This window comes from Vulpes vulpes, chromosome 1, assembly GCF_048418805.1.
Source record: "Vulpes vulpes isolate BD-2025 chromosome 1, VulVul3, whole genome shotgun sequence".
Classification (NCBI taxonomy): domain Eukaryota; kingdom Metazoa; phylum Chordata; class Mammalia; order Carnivora; family Canidae; genus Vulpes; species Vulpes vulpes.
Window position 1 is genome coordinate 20,545,588 of NC_132780.1, and position 16,215 is coordinate 20,561,802.

The following is a 16,215-nucleotide window of genomic DNA, read 5'->3' on the forward strand; positions in this document are numbered from 1 at the left end:
GCCTCCTCCTTCAGACCCAGGAGTCCAGGCCCTCAGCTCCCTCCTCCCTCAGACCCAGAGTCCAGGCCCCCAGCCCCTCCTCAGAAATCCAGCCCCCAAAGCCACACTGCCCCCCTCTTCACTGTACTACAAAGTTGAATGAAGGTTCACCTGAGAGGACTAGGAATCATGGTCCCAACCCAGCCCCTCTGAGGGGAAACAAATGGTGACCTTGAGGGCCTCCACGTGGACCCCTGGACCCCTCTCCCCATTTGTGGGTGGAGTGAAAGGCCTCAGGGAAGGTCTTCCTGCCCATGAGCCACCCTCCCATCTCCATGGGCCCTTACACATCCCCCATCCATTCTCCACTGGGAGGCCTGGAGTGCCTTTGGGACAAGAAGACTCCTGAGCAAGTGCTCTGACCTCTGGCCCAACCCCCACTTCCCCTGTGTCCTCCCAGGCTACTGGGTCATTAGTGGGGGGGCCTTCCTAACAATGGGGCTCAGTGAGCCTCAGGCCCCCCCAACACGCCCTGATTGCTAGGGGGAAGACCCTGGCAATGATGTCTCAGGAGACCCTGAGCCACCCAGAGTTGCCCGCAGGCATCAGGTTACTAAGCAGAGGGATTCTCTGGCAGTAAGGTCTCCCAGGCCCCAGGTCCCCTGGTTGGCAAGCAGGAGGTGCCTCAGACCACCACCTGCTTTCTGCTCAAGCCGATAAGGAGGCTCCTTTGATGCCCAGGCCCCCTCCCCCACCCCCATGGACCTTTCCACCTTGTTGCTAAGGAAGCAACTTCTTAACAACCAGGCATGACCAAGCCAGTGTGACCCCCTCCTTCCTTCTCCCCCACTGCTCAGGTGGCTCCCTAGCAACAGAATTTAGAACCTTGAAAGCTGGGTGGGTAGGTGGGCGGGGCCCCGCTGGTTGCTGGGGTGATGGCCTTCAGGGTCTGTCCCCACAGAGGCCCCAGGGGTCTGGGGGAGGCAACATGGTGGCCTCTGGGATCCCAGCTTTGAGCCTTTTCCTGCTGATGCAGGGCTCAGTAGGTAAGGGGGCTGAAGTGAGGGTCCAAGAGCTGGGCAGGGAGCCTCCTCAGCCTCCATACAGCCTCCTCTAACACCAATCCTTTTTCTTCACAGATGGGAATGGAATCCAGGGATTCTTCTATCCATGGAGTGAGCAATGAATTAAACCTTGGTTCCCCCAAGGACAGGGAGCCCAGACTAAACTCTTGGGTCTAAGGGGAATAGGGCCTGGAGGCCAGAACTCCTGGGTCTGAGGGAAAAGGAGGCTAGGGGCCTGGACCCCTGGATCTGAGGAAGGAGGGGCCTGGGGGACTGGATTCCTGGGTCTGAGGGAGGAGGGGCTAGGAGCCTGGACTCTGGGGCCTGAGGGAGGAAGCTCTGGGGGCCTGGACTCCTGGGTCCTGCATAGATTAGTAGGACCAGGCAGGCAGGCCTGGAGTCTGACTTTGGGACCCTAGCATTCTGAGGCCTTCAGGACAGACTCTGTGACATAGCTGCTACTTGTGGTTCGTCCCAAGGCTGTGAGGGAGATGTGTGGGACCGGGAGAGCTGTGGGGGCCAGGCCGCAATCGAGAATCCCAATCTCTGTCTGCGTCTACGCTGCTGCTACCGTGATGGGGTCTGCTACCACCAGCGGCCAGATGGTGAGTGCCTGGAGGTGGGGTCCCCGGGGCAGGACTGGCCGCTGAGACTCCCAGGTCTCAAACCTGCCTCTTTTGTTCAGAAACTATGCGGAGGAAGCATATGTGGGCACTGGGCTGGACATGTGGAGGCCTCCTCTTCCTAATCTCCAGCATCTGCTTGTTCTGGCAAGTGGCGTTGGGGCTTGGGGTGGGCACCCGTACCCCAGGGGAGCAGTCAGCCCGGTTAGGGCTGAGTGTGTACCCTCCTCCCAGGTGGGCCAAGCGCCGGGACATGCTGCACCTTCCAGGGTTCTTAAAGGGCAAATGTGACCTGTCGAGGACCGTCTCTCTGTTATCCAAGGACCGGGGGACTCTGAGTGATAAAAAGACATCTGCGGGCAGCGTGCCAACCTCCCTTCCTACGGAGGGGAACGCGGATGTGTCAGGAACCACTGAAGGGGAAGGGACGACAGAAGGGGGTGAAGAAACGGAAGGTGGAGAGGACGAAGATTAGGGGCACCCCTGGGGGGACCCCACAATACAGATATAGCATATGGACGTGTGGTGTCTTTTCTCAGAACCATGGGAACAGGAGGGACCTGAGCTCTGGGGCAGGGTGTGTGTGTGTGTGTGTGTGTGTGTGAGTGTGTACACGCGCGCAAGTGTGTTGTGTGCAAGCAGGGGCCAGGGAGCTGGGCTGTGATCATGGGGTTCAGGGCCGAGTGAGGTCTGAAAGCAGGGCATGCTGAGTACATGGGTGGTGGCCTGGACCAGGGTGCATACTGCAGCTATGGGGCCATGACTTGTCCCCTTCCTGCGGGAGCACCATTGCCCGGCAGTCTCTGCCACCTACTCTTGGGATCCCGCTCCCCTCTGCCAGCCTGTGCCTGACCAGCCTGCCTCGCCTCCAATGCCTGACCAGGGGCAGGACTCCCTGCAGGATATGGGCCGCCCCCAGCGGGTTTATTCTCAGACTCTCCAGGGGCTGGGCAGAAATCTTCCTGGAAGCGTGTATAGCACAAGACTTGTCCTGCCCAACCCTCCGGCCTTCCTCAGGTGTCACACCCGTGCCAGCTACCCTCCATCAGCACTTCCTCCCGGGGGCGCCTGGGTGGCTCAGTGGGTGCGGACTCTTGATTTCAACTCAGGGCATGCCCTCAGGGTTGTGACATCGAGGCCCCTGTGGGGCTGTGCGCTGGGCAGGCAGGGAGCCTGCTTGAGATCCTCCCTCTCCCTCCCCCTCAGACCCTTCCCCTCTGAAATAAATCTTTTTTTTTTTTAAATATTTCCTCCCAATAAATACGTTGTAAGTCTAATTTGTCCCTCTGTCTGCTTCTTGGAGGACCCCTGCACCAACAGAGGGGCCTGGGCTGAGGAGGTTTGGACTGGGGGGGTGGGTGGGTATGGGCTCGAGATCCTGGCTGCTTTCTTGTGAGGGACCAGTGTGAGGCTGGGCCCCAAGGTCTCCTAGGGCGTGGGTGGCCCCTTTGTATGTGGCCTGGCCCCAGTACTGTCCCCTCTCCCAGAGAGACACACAGAGCTAGGAGGCAGAGCCATTTATCCAGGGAAGGAGAGAGGAGGACAGCTAGGCATCCCGGAGGCCAAGTGATGTGGGGCACAGCTGAACATCGCAGTCCCGTCCTGACACGTGGGGCCGTGTGGTCGTCTGCAGGAGGAAGGGTGGTATTAGTGACTGTTGGGGGCTCAGGATTCATACATTCCTGGGGCCTAGCACCCAGTGGCCTAAGGGGCAGGGGGAGCCCCTCCCATGCTGACTGGCACACCTGCTTGATTGCTCCTCCATCCCTCCATGCCCCCACCTGCCGCAGCTTGTGTGGCTCGCCAGAGTCCAGGGCTAGCTGGAGGAGAGACAGGAATGTCAGGAAACATAGACATGTAAAGGGACAGATGGAGACACAGGGACACACAGAGACAGAGAAAAAAAATGAGGGGATAAAGAATGGCTGCTGCTGGTGGCTCTGTCTACTCAACATATTCTGGTCCCAGAGCCAGAATCTTCAGGTCCCTGTGTTAAAATTGAGGCTCTCTGTCCTCTGTGTGCTGGAAGCACCTCGCCCACTAGGGAGTCCTGTGTTTGAACAGGTCTGTCTTCCTTGGAAGAGGGGCTGCCATTCCAGTCACTTAGGACCATGGTTCTGGCAGGTGGTTCCAGCAGGAGACCCAGCCAGCGACATTAGACTGCTGGGCAAGGTGAAGGATTCTTGCCGCTGGTGAGCGATTCTTTATTATAGGCCAAGTTCTGTGCGAGCTGATGCCTCCTCATCCATGCTTACATCTTTTCTTAGATTCGGCTCCTCCTCTGAACTACAGAACACAGCAGGTGATTGGAGTGACTACATCCTCAGTTCTCACAAAGAAGGGTCTCTAACTAGTACTGTTCTGGATGCACAGAAGAGTTAAGTTCATCACATGCAGAGGTCTAAGCACATCGGGATTTAATTCTTTTGTGGAACTCACCACCCCCACTCTTTTAAAAAAAGATTTTATTTATTCATGAGAGACACACAGAGGCAGAGGGAGAAGCAGAGGTAGCCCGATGCGGAACTCGATCCCAGGACCCCAGGATCATGCCCTGAGCCAAAGGCAGACACTCAACCACTGAGCCACCCAGGTACCCCTGCAGATCTCCCTTCTCAGAAACTGATTCAGTCACTCATCCATTCACTGTTCCACTTCTTTATCCATCCACTGGCCAACCCATCCATTCTCTCATCTTCCTATCTGCCCAAACCAATTCTGGTGAATCCTACCAATTCATCAGTCTAACTATATCCATCTATCCACCAATCCAACCACCCATCAAACCATCCACCCATCTGTCCACGCAGCCACCCACAGACCCAATCACCTGCCTCTGATTTCCTGAGCTTACTTTTTGCTGGGCAATGTTAAGAATGAAGACACCAGAGACACAGGCCTTAGTATCAGGATGCTCCCTGTCAAGCAGGAGACTGTACCAGAACACACTCACAAGACACATCACAAGCAATAACAGGGAACCTCAGACAAAGGAAGACCCAGAGAAAGGCAGCAAAGTTGAGATGGATCTTAATGGACACACGAGATGTTTTCTGCGTGGAGGACAGACGGTGCCGGGCACTCCTGCTGCAGGGGAGAGCATGCATGGAGGACAACTGACAGGAGAGCCTGGCTGTCGGAGGACTGAGCGAGGACTGAGCGATGCCATTATAGCTGCAAAGAAGGGAGATGGGCTGAAACGTGCAGGGCTTGCAGTGAGAGGCTGAGGTTTAAGCAGAAAGCCACAGGGAGAAACAGCAGGTGTCTGAGCAAAGGTGTTTACAAAAGGGGACAGAAGACAGAGGAGAGATAGAAAAGGGAAGGGATGAGCAGCAGAACCTTCTCTGCTTTCACACTCCTGGCATTTGCATTCCCCCTCTCTTTTAGAAGCATCCCAGTTGTGTGCCCTTGGGCAAGAGGTGGCACCTTTCTGGACCTTCCTGTCCTCCACTGGAATGGGGATGGTACCGGCAGTGACTCGGAGACCCAGTTACTCTATGAGGATTAAGTGGGCTGGAGTGCAAGGCAGGGTCTCCTAGTGTGGGGGAGAGCGGATCGTGGCTCTAGGCTTCATCTGGGGGGCAAGGTCTCTCTTCAGAGGCTGTGCTCATGCCTCCTGTCCCGGGCTCTGGCTTTCCCCGCTGTCTCTCCGGTTCTCCCTCTTATCTCTCCAGCTGTCTCCCCTGTCTCTCCGGCTCTCCCCCGTCTCTCCAGCTGCCCCCGCCGCACCCCGTCCGGTCGTCCAGCTGTCTGCTGCTCTCCCTGCGGCCCCATCCCTCACCTCCGGCTCACTCCGGGCCCGCGCCCGCCGCCCCCGGCCCCGCCTCGAGCGTAGCTAGCTGCAGGCGTACGCGGCGGGAGCCGGCGGCGGGCGGCGGGGGCGCGCGGGCTGCTCGGCGCGTTCCCTGGGAGCCGGGTGCGGCGCGCGGGCCGGAGGCCGGCGCAGACCAGCGGCGGGAGAGCTTGCGCGCCAGGCGGGCCAGCGCCGAGGGCCGCAGGCCATAGTCGCGCTCGAGCTCCTGGCGCGAGATCTCGATGTTGCCGGTGTACCAGAGGATCCAGCCGAGCAGGCTCAGGAAGACGAGCAGCGCGCCAGAGTAGATGAGCAGGTCGCCGAAGTCGCGGCCGCGCACCTGCAGCTGCGCGAACACGCCGGTCAGCAGCGCCGCCATGCCCGCCACGTCCAGCGCCACGGCCATCAGCAGCGCCATCCGGCAGCGGCCCAGACCGGACGCGGGCACCGGCGCGCCAGCCGGTGGGGACTGTGCACCCGGCGGGGCCCCCTGCGGGGCGCCCACCGCCGGCGCCGCCGCCATGGCCCTTGCTCCGCCGCGCTGGCTCTCTCGGAGAGCGTTCTGGGGTGCGGCCCGGGGCGGGGTCAAGGGACGGCGCCAGGTGTGCCGGGCGCCCGCCTGGTCACCTGACCACGCTGGGGGGCAGACGGGCCCGACCTGGAGGTGCCCTGACCCTGGTTTCTGGGCACGTCCTGGCCCTCAGAGGCCTATGCTGAGGGCTGCCAGCCTCACTGATCAGGGTGGGAGGGGCCTTATGCACCCGAAGGAGCGCTAAGGAACATGTTCAGAATTCAGGGTGTCCGAATGGAGGTAGCGTGGGGCGTCCAGCAGGAGGCTATCTCTGCCTAGTGCCTTCAGGGGCCCCGTACGCACCAGACCCCACAGAGGGGACAGGTGGGGTCAAAAACAAGAATCCGACGAGGCTTTTGGACCTCAAGAGGTCCTGGGACCCAAAGAATCAGCAGGCAGAGGAAGCATGAGACTCCTGGGAACTGAGCCTTCTCCCACTCTTTGCATGTGCCGTGGGGCGGCCCGTGCGCCTGCATGAGAGGCATGGAGTGGATGGTCCTTCCTGCACTGTGCACCACCTCCAGATGTGGGTGCTCTACAGGGGGCAGAGGGCAGTACCCTGCTCTTCTCCTAGTGCCTCTGCACGATTGGGGCTCTCTGGGAACGAAGCCAGACGGGGACCCCGACACTACCACAGGTCAAGGTGCACTGGGGGTTGGCGCGGGGGGCAACATAAAGCCACTGTTCCTTGAGCCCCGTGTTGGCGAGGCCGGAGATCCCGAGGTATGTCAGGCAGGGCTCCCGCCCCCGAAGAGGGCCGCGACCACAGAAGAGAAACTTCCATAAGTTTAAGGGGTGCCACAGCGGGCACACTGGAGGGGGAGGGCCGGAAGACGCCAACAGGTAGGACCCTCTGAAGGAACCAACAGCTTTCCCATGCAAATCTCTTCTGCAAACGACTCGCCCTTAGAGGTAATCTACGCCCTCCCGGGGTGACAGTCGGCGGAAAGATTCCGTCCCGCGGGAATCTCTCTAGATTCTAAAGCGTTTGAGGGCATCGCGGGGAGGGCAACCCCAGAGGTCAGCGGGGATTAGCCACGGAATTCCGAATGTGGCCGATGAGAGCCGAGTGTTTCCGAACAGACCCGAAAGGGCTTGCGCCAATAAGAGAAGGCGGCCAGCCCGCGAAAGAGCCTTTCCGGAGAGTTCCGAAAATGCCCGATCGGGCCCCCGTGCCTCCATCGGGAATAGCCGAGAGCTTACGAAGAAGACCGGAAGTATCCAAAGACCCTGGAGCTAGCCTTAAGTAATTAACGGATTCTCACGTTTATTCATAAAACGAATGTTTATTGAGCGCCTATCCTGTGCTCAGCGCTGGTGAGCAATCCTGGAGAGAAACCCTTGTGGAAAGGGACTTCGGGCCTCTCGAACTGGACTCACTCGGAAATCCAGAGCAGGAGTTCCGAAAACACACGAAGGACCCTCGGAACAGTGGCGCTCAGCCTCGGAGAACACGCCCTCGGGTCACCAGCCGAAGAGTTCCGGAGCTCTCCGAACGGTTGGCGACGAGGCGGCGGAAGTGGCCGAACGTTACCGAGCCGCCTCGGAGGCGGAAGGGAGGAGGCGGGGACAGGCGAGGGCAAGCGCGTGCCCACGGAGGAAGCGGAAATGCGTTTGGAATTAAAGGCGTCGCCGCGTCTTCTACTTGCCTCTTTCCGTCTCTCGCTGCCGTAAGGAAAGGAGGTGAGCGCGCGGCCCTCCGTCTTCCCGCGTGGTTGCGACGCTTGCCCGCGGCCCGGGGCCTCTGCCGGCCCTTGCCTGGCCTCTGGCGCTGCGCACCCCCGTTCCCGCCGCCGGAGCTCGCCGCGGCATCTCGTGTTCTCCCCTCGTCCTGGGCCCAGCCCCAGGGCTCGCTTCTGACGCCCTCCCCTGCTCTCTCTCCCCGCAGCCGCCGCCATGTCCGCTCACCTGCAGTGGATGGTCGTGCGGAACTGTTCCAGCTTCCTGATCAAGAGGAACAAGCAGACGTACAGCACGGTAAGCGGGGCGCCCGGGCGCGGAGAGGCAACCGCCGCCATCGCCGGGGTCCTTCCCGCCTCACGGCCTCGCCGCGCCCCCTTCCCTTCCCAGGAGCCCAACAACCTGAAAGCTCGCAACTCCTTCCGCTACAACGGTCTGATTCACCGCAAGACTGTGGGCGTGGAGCCGGCGGCCGACGGCAAGGGTGTGGTGGTGGTCCTGAAGCGGAGATCAGGTGAGCCCCCGGCGGGGCGGGGCTGGGATCGGGCGGCGGTCCACCCCAGGGGGAGGGGTGCTCAGGGGCTGGACGGCGCGACCTAGCGCGGCGAAGGGCTTGAAGCAGGCTAGGTATCCGTGCAGCGCTGCAGTAGTTTGACCCCTCAGCCGCCGAGTGCATTCGGGAGACGTCCCGAGCGTCCCACTCCTACTGGACAGGCTTTTCGTGTGACAGAGGGTCAGGGGGACTGGAGAGTTTCAGAGGCAGGTGTTGTGTAGACCAGAGGCATCACAATTCCCTCACCTTTGTTCTTTACTGGGTGGTGTTTTGGTTAAGATTTTACGTCATCTATTTTTAAAAGCATTTTTCACGAGAGACGGGCAGAGATATAGGAGAAGTAGGCTCCCTGTTGGGGGGCGCCGATGTGGCACTCGATCCCAGGACCCTGGGATCACAACCTGAGCCAAAGGCAAATGTTCATCTAGAGTCAGCCTGGCATCCCTTTGCTGGGGTATTTTAAAAGATGGGAGCAAGGTTTTTTCTGAGCTCTGTTGAGGGCTGTTTTCTGTTTGGGTTTGGAGCCTACTGCCCAGGGCAGGGACAGCAGTGGCTGTGGCATGCTGGTTCTTGATTGGACTCCTGCCCACCCTGAAGGGGGGTTACTCTTTCTCAGCTCACCAGTGAGCATCCAGGGTTCTTGTTGTGCTCCTGAGAACCCCATGCTGCTGCTCTGTGCCCTGAAGCCCTCACTTCCCTGTCAGGTTGTTGGGTGGTCTCTTCCGGACTATCAGAAACTGGCTAAAGATTTTATGTATTTATTCACGAGACACTGAGAGAGGCAGAGACATAGGCAGAGGGAGAAGCAGGCTCTGTGCAGGGAACCCAGTGCAGGAGTCGATCCCAGGATCACGCTCTGAACCACTGAGCCACCCAGGTGCCCCAGGAACTGGCATTGTTTAAAGTCACTGGTGTGGTGTGAAGGGTCCTTGGTTTCTTGGGCAACACCTTCCACATCTGTTGTTTGGGGCATAGGACACTCCCCAAGACCTCGTTGACTGCTCTACTTTAGATCCTGACAGAGGCCCTCAGCTCTGCACACAAGGAAGGGGTGCTTTCCTCTGAACCACAGGCAGTGGGGTCCAGATTCCACCTGTGGATGGGCAGGCAGGTGCTTGCTGCAGGGCTCTTGCTCACCCTGGCCTCATCTTGTGACTCAGCTTGATTGGAGCTTCAGTCTCACAGATACTTGCAAACCTGACCAGCGTGGGGTGAGCATCCTCCTGCCCTGGAGTCAGGCAGGCAGGTGGCCTGTGTGCCAGTGACCTTGGACAAGTCTTTTGCTTTCCTCTCCCCCCCTCCCTTTTTATTTTTTATTTTTTAAAGATTTTATTTATTCATGATAGACATAGAGAGGGGGAGGGCAGGGACACAGGCCGAAGGAGAAGCAGGCTGCATGCTGGGAGCCCAATGTGGGACTTGATCCTGGGGCTCCAGGATCGTGCCCTGGGCCAAAGGCAGGCGCTAAACCACTGAGCCACCCAGGGATTCCCGCCCCCTCCCTTTTTTTTTTAAATTTAAATTTTTTTTTAAGATTTTGTTTGTTTGTTCATGAGAGAGGCAGAGACATAGGTGGAGGGAGAAGCAGGTTTCCCACAGGGAGCCCAATGTGGGATTTGATTCTGAGATTCCAGGATCATGATCTGAACAGAAGGCAGATGCTCCACTGCTGAGCCACCCAGGCTGCTTTGAAGTGACTTTATGAACTTGTGTCAGGGACACAGAAGAGCGAACTCCTGGTACAAGGCTGGGTGGATAGGGCTGGCTGTGGGGCGCTCAGGTCCCCCATGTACCACTGCACCATCACACTGACCTCTGCTGCTGCCACCACCCCATCCCCTGCCCCAGGCCAGCGGAAACCCGCTACCTCCTATGTGCGAACTACCATCAACAAGAATGCCCGGGCCACCCTCAGTAGCATCAGGCACATGATCCGCAAGAATAAGTACCGTCCGGATCTGCGCATGGTAAGCAGGGCTTCTGACCAGTGGGGCTGGAGCTGCTCTCAGGAGGTGGTGTGGGAATGTGTGCTGAGCCTTTTCTTTGTCCTTCCAGGCTGCCATTCGCAGAGCCAGTGCTATCCTGCGCAGTCAGAAGCCTGTGATGGTGAAGAGGAAGCGGGCCCGCCCCACCAAGAGCTCCTGAGCACTTGCCCCTGTACCCAGAGCAATAAAGATGTTAACCATCTGGCTTGGGCCTCCCTTTGCTGTGGCCCTGGGGCTCTGCCCCTATGCATTCATGTGGGTGCTGCCTGTCCCAGCGTGGTCCGCCACCCATGTTACCATAGGATTCACACTGTTGGGGCTGGAGGGGTCAGGTCTAGGTTGGGGGAGCTCTGTCCCAGCATTTCTGCCCCCAGGACTGGGCCTGGTCCACGTTCTTATGTTGAACACGTCAGAGGTAACTGTTCATACAGCAGATTAGTGCATGTGACCAGGTAAAGTCCACTGCAGTCCTCACAGTCCTAGGTCTTCAACAACACTTGACAGCTCAAGAAAGACCATTTAGAGCCTGACACTAAGGGATGAGGATCCAGGCCAAGGGTCAGCTCACTTTCTGTTGGTGTCAGGGTACCATCTAGGACTTCAAGGCCTGGGCTGTGGGCCCCTGTCGGCAGGAAGCAGGGCAGGAGCATATTCACCTCTCCCTGTGTGAAGTGGGAGCTGTGGGTCTTGGGCATAGATGCAGCTTCAGGGTCCTCACAGTCCCTGGGCTGCCCATGGCTACAAGTGACATTAAACTACCTGTCCCTTGCCAGGAACCTGGGCAGCCACCCATTGCACCCCCTGCTAGACTGAGAGTATGAGCACCCCTGCTTTTGGCCCCAGTCACACTAGCCCATCAGGATAGGCCTCCCCAGGCTACCCTTGTCTCATCCTAAGGGGCCACAATGAGTTCTCCAGTTCTGCTTGCTTCCCTCCCACTGTTCTAGAACTACTGGTGATGGCTCCTAGGGAAGGACTCATAGACTACCCCCACCCCATCCTGCCCTCGCCTCAGCCTCTAGCTGTTTGCCTATGGGCAAGTAAGGACCTCTGCCTCCTCAAAATTCAGTGGGTTAAGGAAAGCAAAGGCTTTTTTTTTTTTTTTTAAGATGTTATTTGTTCATGAGACCCAGCTAGGTGGAGACACAAGCAGGCTCCATGCAGGGAGCTGAGCACCCCCCGGCGTCCCAAAAGCAAAGACTTGAGAAGAGGGCCTGCACATGGCAGGTGCTCATGCTGTTCTGTCCTCTAGGAGAGAAGTACTGTGGGAAACCGGACTTCGGCATTATTAAAGATGTTATTAGAACACAAGCAGAGAGGAAGAAGCAGGCTCCCTACAGAACAAGGAACCAGGGCTTGGTTCTGGGTCCCCAAGATCCTGGCCAGAGCAAAAGGCAAATGCTGGACAGCCCCCCCTGGTGCCCTAGAACCTGGACTTTGAATTCAGATCTGTAAGTGCTTAGGTACATACTTGTCATTTCCCTTTCCAGCTACCCCAGATACTTTACAAAGCAGGTGTCCCTCCCACTTTGCAGATGTAGACACTGAGGCTCCTGTTGGAACCCTGCCCTGTTTCCTGTGTACCTACTGTGTGCCATTCTGGAGACCACATCCTGAAACCTCTCCTCATCCCCACTCCAGAGCTCTGGCCAAGAGCATCTTCCAGAGGCCCCATTTCAGGTCAGGAGACTGCCTTTGCATGCCCCAAGACGGAGATATCCAGAGGCTCCTGCCTCCCTCTGCGGCTTTCCTTGGTCCTCAGGTGTGAACGTGACCCTTTCCTGTCAAAACCTCTGTCTTGCTTGGACTCCTGCAGTATCCTCTACCCTTGCCCCACTTGGGTCTGCTCTCAGCCTAAATGTTACTAAGTCCTAGGGCCTCATCCCTACCAGAGCCCTCCCACAGTTCCCATCCACACCCAGTGAAAGGCCTCTGTCCAAGGCTGCCTCCACATCACCTCCCTCCACTAGGCAGGTCTGCCTTGGGGCATCTGTACTTGAATTCCTCCCCTGGAAGGTGTTTCCCAGCAGTGAGACATGCAGCCTCACCCTGCTCAATGTCCCCTAAAAGTGAGTTCTTTACTGACTGGTCCATTAGAAATTGAAACCCTTCCTCCACCCTGGGTTTATTATTATTATTATTTTTTTTTTTTACCCTGAGATTATTTTTGTCCATAGCACTAATGGCTATCTAGTAAGTGTGCCCTGTGCAGGTGAGCCAGGACTTGGCCTGGGGCCCCGGCATTTGAAGATGCTCAATAAATACTGGTTGTTGAAGACATGAGGTCTGAGGCTCCCACGACTGTGAGCTCTCTTGCTCACCCACTTCTCTATTCATGGTCAGGTGGCATGTTTCCCCGACCACCTTGGAGCCCTCGGCCCAGGGGGAGCTGTGCTAGTTTCCTGCATCTTCAGGATAAGCATTTGAGTCCTCCCTCCTTGTGTGGCCTCTCCTGACCTCAGTCTCCTGGTCTATGACGTGGGTTTAGGGGTCTCATCAGGGGTGGCTGGGCTGGGAAGGCCACATCAGGGATGTGGATGCTGCTGGGGTAGAACCAGAAGGGAGGAGGTGGGGAGCAGTTCTCTGCCCTGGGTCTCTGCTGTGGGAGCTGTGCTGCTGAGCTGTGCTGTGTGGACTCAGACACAGTACCCTCCCCAGGACTTGGCTTCCCATCTCCCTTCTGAGAAATGAGACAAACTGGGGAGGTGTGATTTGCATGGGGCCCATCTATTCTAACTTTTTTCTCACAAGGGATGTGTGTCCACATGGAAATTGGAAAATAGGTAAACAAGGAAAATAAAAATGAGGTAAAAAGTAAACCTCAGGGGTGTCTAGGTGGCTCAGTCAGTTCAGCATCTGACTCCTGATTTTGGCTCCGCTTAAGATCTGGGGGTCTTGAGATCGAGCCCCACTCATGTTCCGTGATGGGTGTGGAGCCTGCTTGGGATCCTCTCCCTCTCTACTCCTACCTTCCACTTGCACACTATTCTCTCTCAAAACAAAGTAAACCTCAAGTACCCAGACACATCATAGTAATAATGCTGAAAGCCAAAGACACAGCAAATCTGGAAAGCAGCAAGAGAAAAGTGACTCACATGCAAGGGAACCCCAAGACTGGCAACTGACATCTCAGAAACAGTGGGGTGACAAGCTGAGACAGACCACCCCACTCCCTCATCCTGCCACCTACCTCCCCTGACCAGGCTAGTGACCAGGGCAGCCTTGGGACTCAGGCAGCCTTTGTGTGAAGGCAGCTTGGCCAACTCTCCTAGCTATGGGCATTTGGGTGAGTCACCTAGGCTCTTGGTGCCTCAGTTACCCCATATGTGAAATGGAATCATTTCAAGGGCTCCATGAAGCAGAGAGTGTGGTTTTCTGTGCTGCTGTGCCTCCAGTGGGAATGGTTTCAAAACTGAGTGTAGAACACACACCCTTGGAAGCTGCCACACACAAGGTCACTCAGCACCAGGGACTTGGGGCTGAGACATGCTCTGCTCATGGCAGGGGCTGGCTTGGATTATATTTCCACCTGCAGGCGGTCTCTATATTTAAATAAGCTTGCATGTACCCTCCCTGGCTACACAACTTTCTTGTGCTCTCTTTCCATTGTCTGTGACATGAGCACAGCACAAGACCCAACTTCCTGACCCAACTGAGATGCAGTATGCAGAAATCTGGGGAAAAGGCCCACCATTTCATTGCATGAATGAATGAACAAATAAATTTTTTTAAAGATTTTATTTATTGGGCAGCCCCGGTGGCGCAGCGGTTTGGCGCCGCCTGCAGCCTGGTGTGTGATCCTGGAGATCCGGGATCGAGTCCCACATGCGGCTCCCTGCATGAAGCCTGCTTCTCCCTCTGTCTGTGTCTCTGCCCCTCTCTCTCTGTGTCTATGAATAAATAAATAAAATCTTTAAAAAAAGATTTTATTTATGAGAGACACACACAGAGAGGCAGAGACATAGGCAGAGGGAGAAGCAGGCTCCCCATAAGGAGCCTGATGTGGGACTCGATCCTGGATCCCGGGATCACACCCTGAGCTGAAGGCAGACACTCAACTGCTGAGCCACCCAGGTGTTCCTAAAATGTTATTCTGACCAGATAGACTCAAACCATCAGAAATGTCTTCCCAAGTCTGTAACTCTTTGCCTGCAAGCAAAATGATGCTCCTGTTTTCCAGAGCACTTTGTTTGTTTTTATTTTTTATTTTTATTTTTTTATGTTTGTTTGTTTTTAATTATTTATTTTTTTTATAAGAGACACAGAGATAGAGAGGCAGAAGGAGAAGCAGGCTCCATGCAGGGAGCCCAATGCAGGATTCGATCCCAGGACCCTGGGATCACGCCCTGAGCCAAAGGGAGATGCTTAAACAGCTGAGCCACTCAGGCATCCTGGGAGGAGTGTTAACACCTTATCTTCCAGAGCACTTTGAACATCTATGCTAAATCCATATACCCCAATAAACCCATGGTTTCACGCTTCTGTGAACAGCCTTGGACTGTGTGTGTGTGTGTGTGTGTGTGTGTGTGTGTGTGTGTGTGTGATGGCATTCATTCTCTGCAGCATTTCTGATCCAGGCTGACCAGCAATTATGTTGCATTCCTTTTGTTTCTCTTGTCATTTGCTAGAATAAAATCATCTATTCTTTGAAAGTCTTTTGTTATGATGGGACACCTGGGTAGCTCAGCAGCTGAGCATCTGCCTTCCCCCAGGGCGAGTTCCTGGAGGCGTGGGATCAAGTCCCACATTGGGCTCCCTGCATGGAGCCTTCTTCTCTCCCTGCCTATGTCTCTGCTCTCTCCCTGTCTCTCATGAATAAATAAATAAATCTTAAAAAAAAAAAAAAAGTAAAGTCTTTTGTTATGAGAATGGCTCTTGCATGAGGTTTGGAGATGTGCAAATGGAAGGAGAGTATCCGGGTGGAGAGGGGCTCCAGGATCCCAGCCCTTAGTTCCGCAACCTATTTTTTGTTTTTTTGTTTTGTTTTGTTTTATTTTCTTAGAAAAAGACTTTTTTTTTTTTTTAAGATTCTATTTATTTATTCAGAAGAGACACAGACAATAGGCAGAGGGAGAAGCAGGCTCCCCGAGGTAGCGTGATGTGGGACTCGATCCCAGGACTCTGGGATCCTGCCCTGAGCTGAAGGCAGACACTCAACCACTGAGCCACCCAGGTGTCCCTGTTTATCTTTTTCTTGGAAACTGTTCACAAATATCCACCTGCCATGTGTATATGTGGGTTTGAGCAGCGTGCTGACTCAGTCCCTACTGTGTGTTCACCCCTGGCCCTGGGCTCTCTTCCAGCAAAACCAGTATATTTGTTTTAGCATCTATCTACAGTATTTATGGGGAAAAGGTAGTCAGAGGGAATACTGTATTGTCTTCATAATTTTTCCATAAATCCAGAACTGTTCTAAAAAAAATAAAAGCCTGTTATACATTTTTTAAAAAAGACTTTATTTACTTATTTATTTATTTGTTTGAGAGAGAGTGAGCACAAGTCGGGAGGAGGGGCAGAATAAGCAGACTTCCTGCTGAGCAGGGAGCCCCTGAGATCATGACCCAAGCTGAAGGCAGACACTTAACCAACTGAACCACTCAGGCGCCTGCCTATTAAAAAATTCTTTTTTTTTTTTTTAAGATTTTATTTATTTATCATGAGAGACAGAGAGGCAGAGACACAGGCAGAGGGAGAAGCAGGCTCCATGCAGGGAGCCTGACATGGGACTCGATCCCGGGTCTCCAGGATTACACCCTGGGCTGCAGGCAGTGCTAAACCGCTGTGCTACCAGGGCTGCCCCTATTAAAAATTCTAAGAAAGTTTATAACTCTTAGACTGAAAAATGCAAATGTTGGGTAAAATTCAAAGTGCTAGTGAGTGCACAGGCAAATGGGCACACTTGCGTTGCTGACAGGGTAAACTGGTACAAAGCCCATGGGGAACAATTTGGCAACATCTGTACAAATT

At 55.6% G+C, this 16,215-nt stretch overlaps 3 protein-coding genes and 1 long non-coding RNA gene across 4 annotated transcripts; 3 read left to right on the top strand and 1 right to left on the bottom strand.

The window, feature by feature from the left end:
* TMEM190 (transmembrane protein 190) lies at positions 1-2,940 on the top strand. The gene is made up of 5 exons (XM_025985250.2): positions 1-1,025; positions 1,119-1,154; positions 1,523-1,648; positions 1,729-1,813; positions 1,901-2,940. Exons 1-5 carry the CDS (start codon positions 968-970, stop codon positions 2,139-2,141), a joined length of 546 nt encoding a protein of 181 aa, XP_025841035.1. The 5' UTR covers positions 1-967; the 3' UTR covers positions 2,142-2,940.
* Positions 2,941-3,168: 228 nt separating this feature from the next.
* TMEM238 (transmembrane protein 238) lies at positions 3,169-6,274 on the bottom strand. The gene is made up of 2 exons (XM_072759515.1): positions 5,448-6,274; positions 3,169-3,293 (listed from the first exon to the last, which is right to left on the bottom strand). The coding sequence occupies exon 1, from the start codon at positions 5,980-5,982 to the stop codon at positions 5,455-5,457; it is 528 nt and encodes a 175-aa protein (XP_072615616.1). The 5' UTR covers positions 5,983-6,274; the 3' UTR covers positions 3,169-3,293; positions 5,448-5,454.
* Positions 6,275-7,175: 901 nt separating this feature from the next.
* Positions 7,176-10,450, top strand: RPL28 (ribosomal protein L28). Its single transcript, XM_025985240.2, has 5 exons — positions 7,176-7,713; positions 7,919-8,007; positions 8,101-8,224; positions 10,112-10,230; positions 10,319-10,450. The coding sequence occupies exons 2-5, from the start codon at positions 7,927-7,929 to the stop codon at positions 10,406-10,408; spliced, it is 414 nt and encodes a 137-aa protein (XP_025841025.1). The 5' UTR covers positions 7,176-7,713; positions 7,919-7,926; the 3' UTR covers positions 10,409-10,450.
* A 929-nt stretch (positions 10,451-11,379) lies between these two features.
* Positions 11,380-12,555, top strand: LOC140599075 (uncharacterized). The gene is made up of 2 exons (XR_012001793.1): positions 11,380-11,699; positions 11,784-12,555. It is a non-coding gene; the product is annotated as an uncharacterized lncRNA (long non-coding RNA).
* The last annotated feature ends 3,660 nt before the right edge of the window (positions 12,556-16,215 follow it).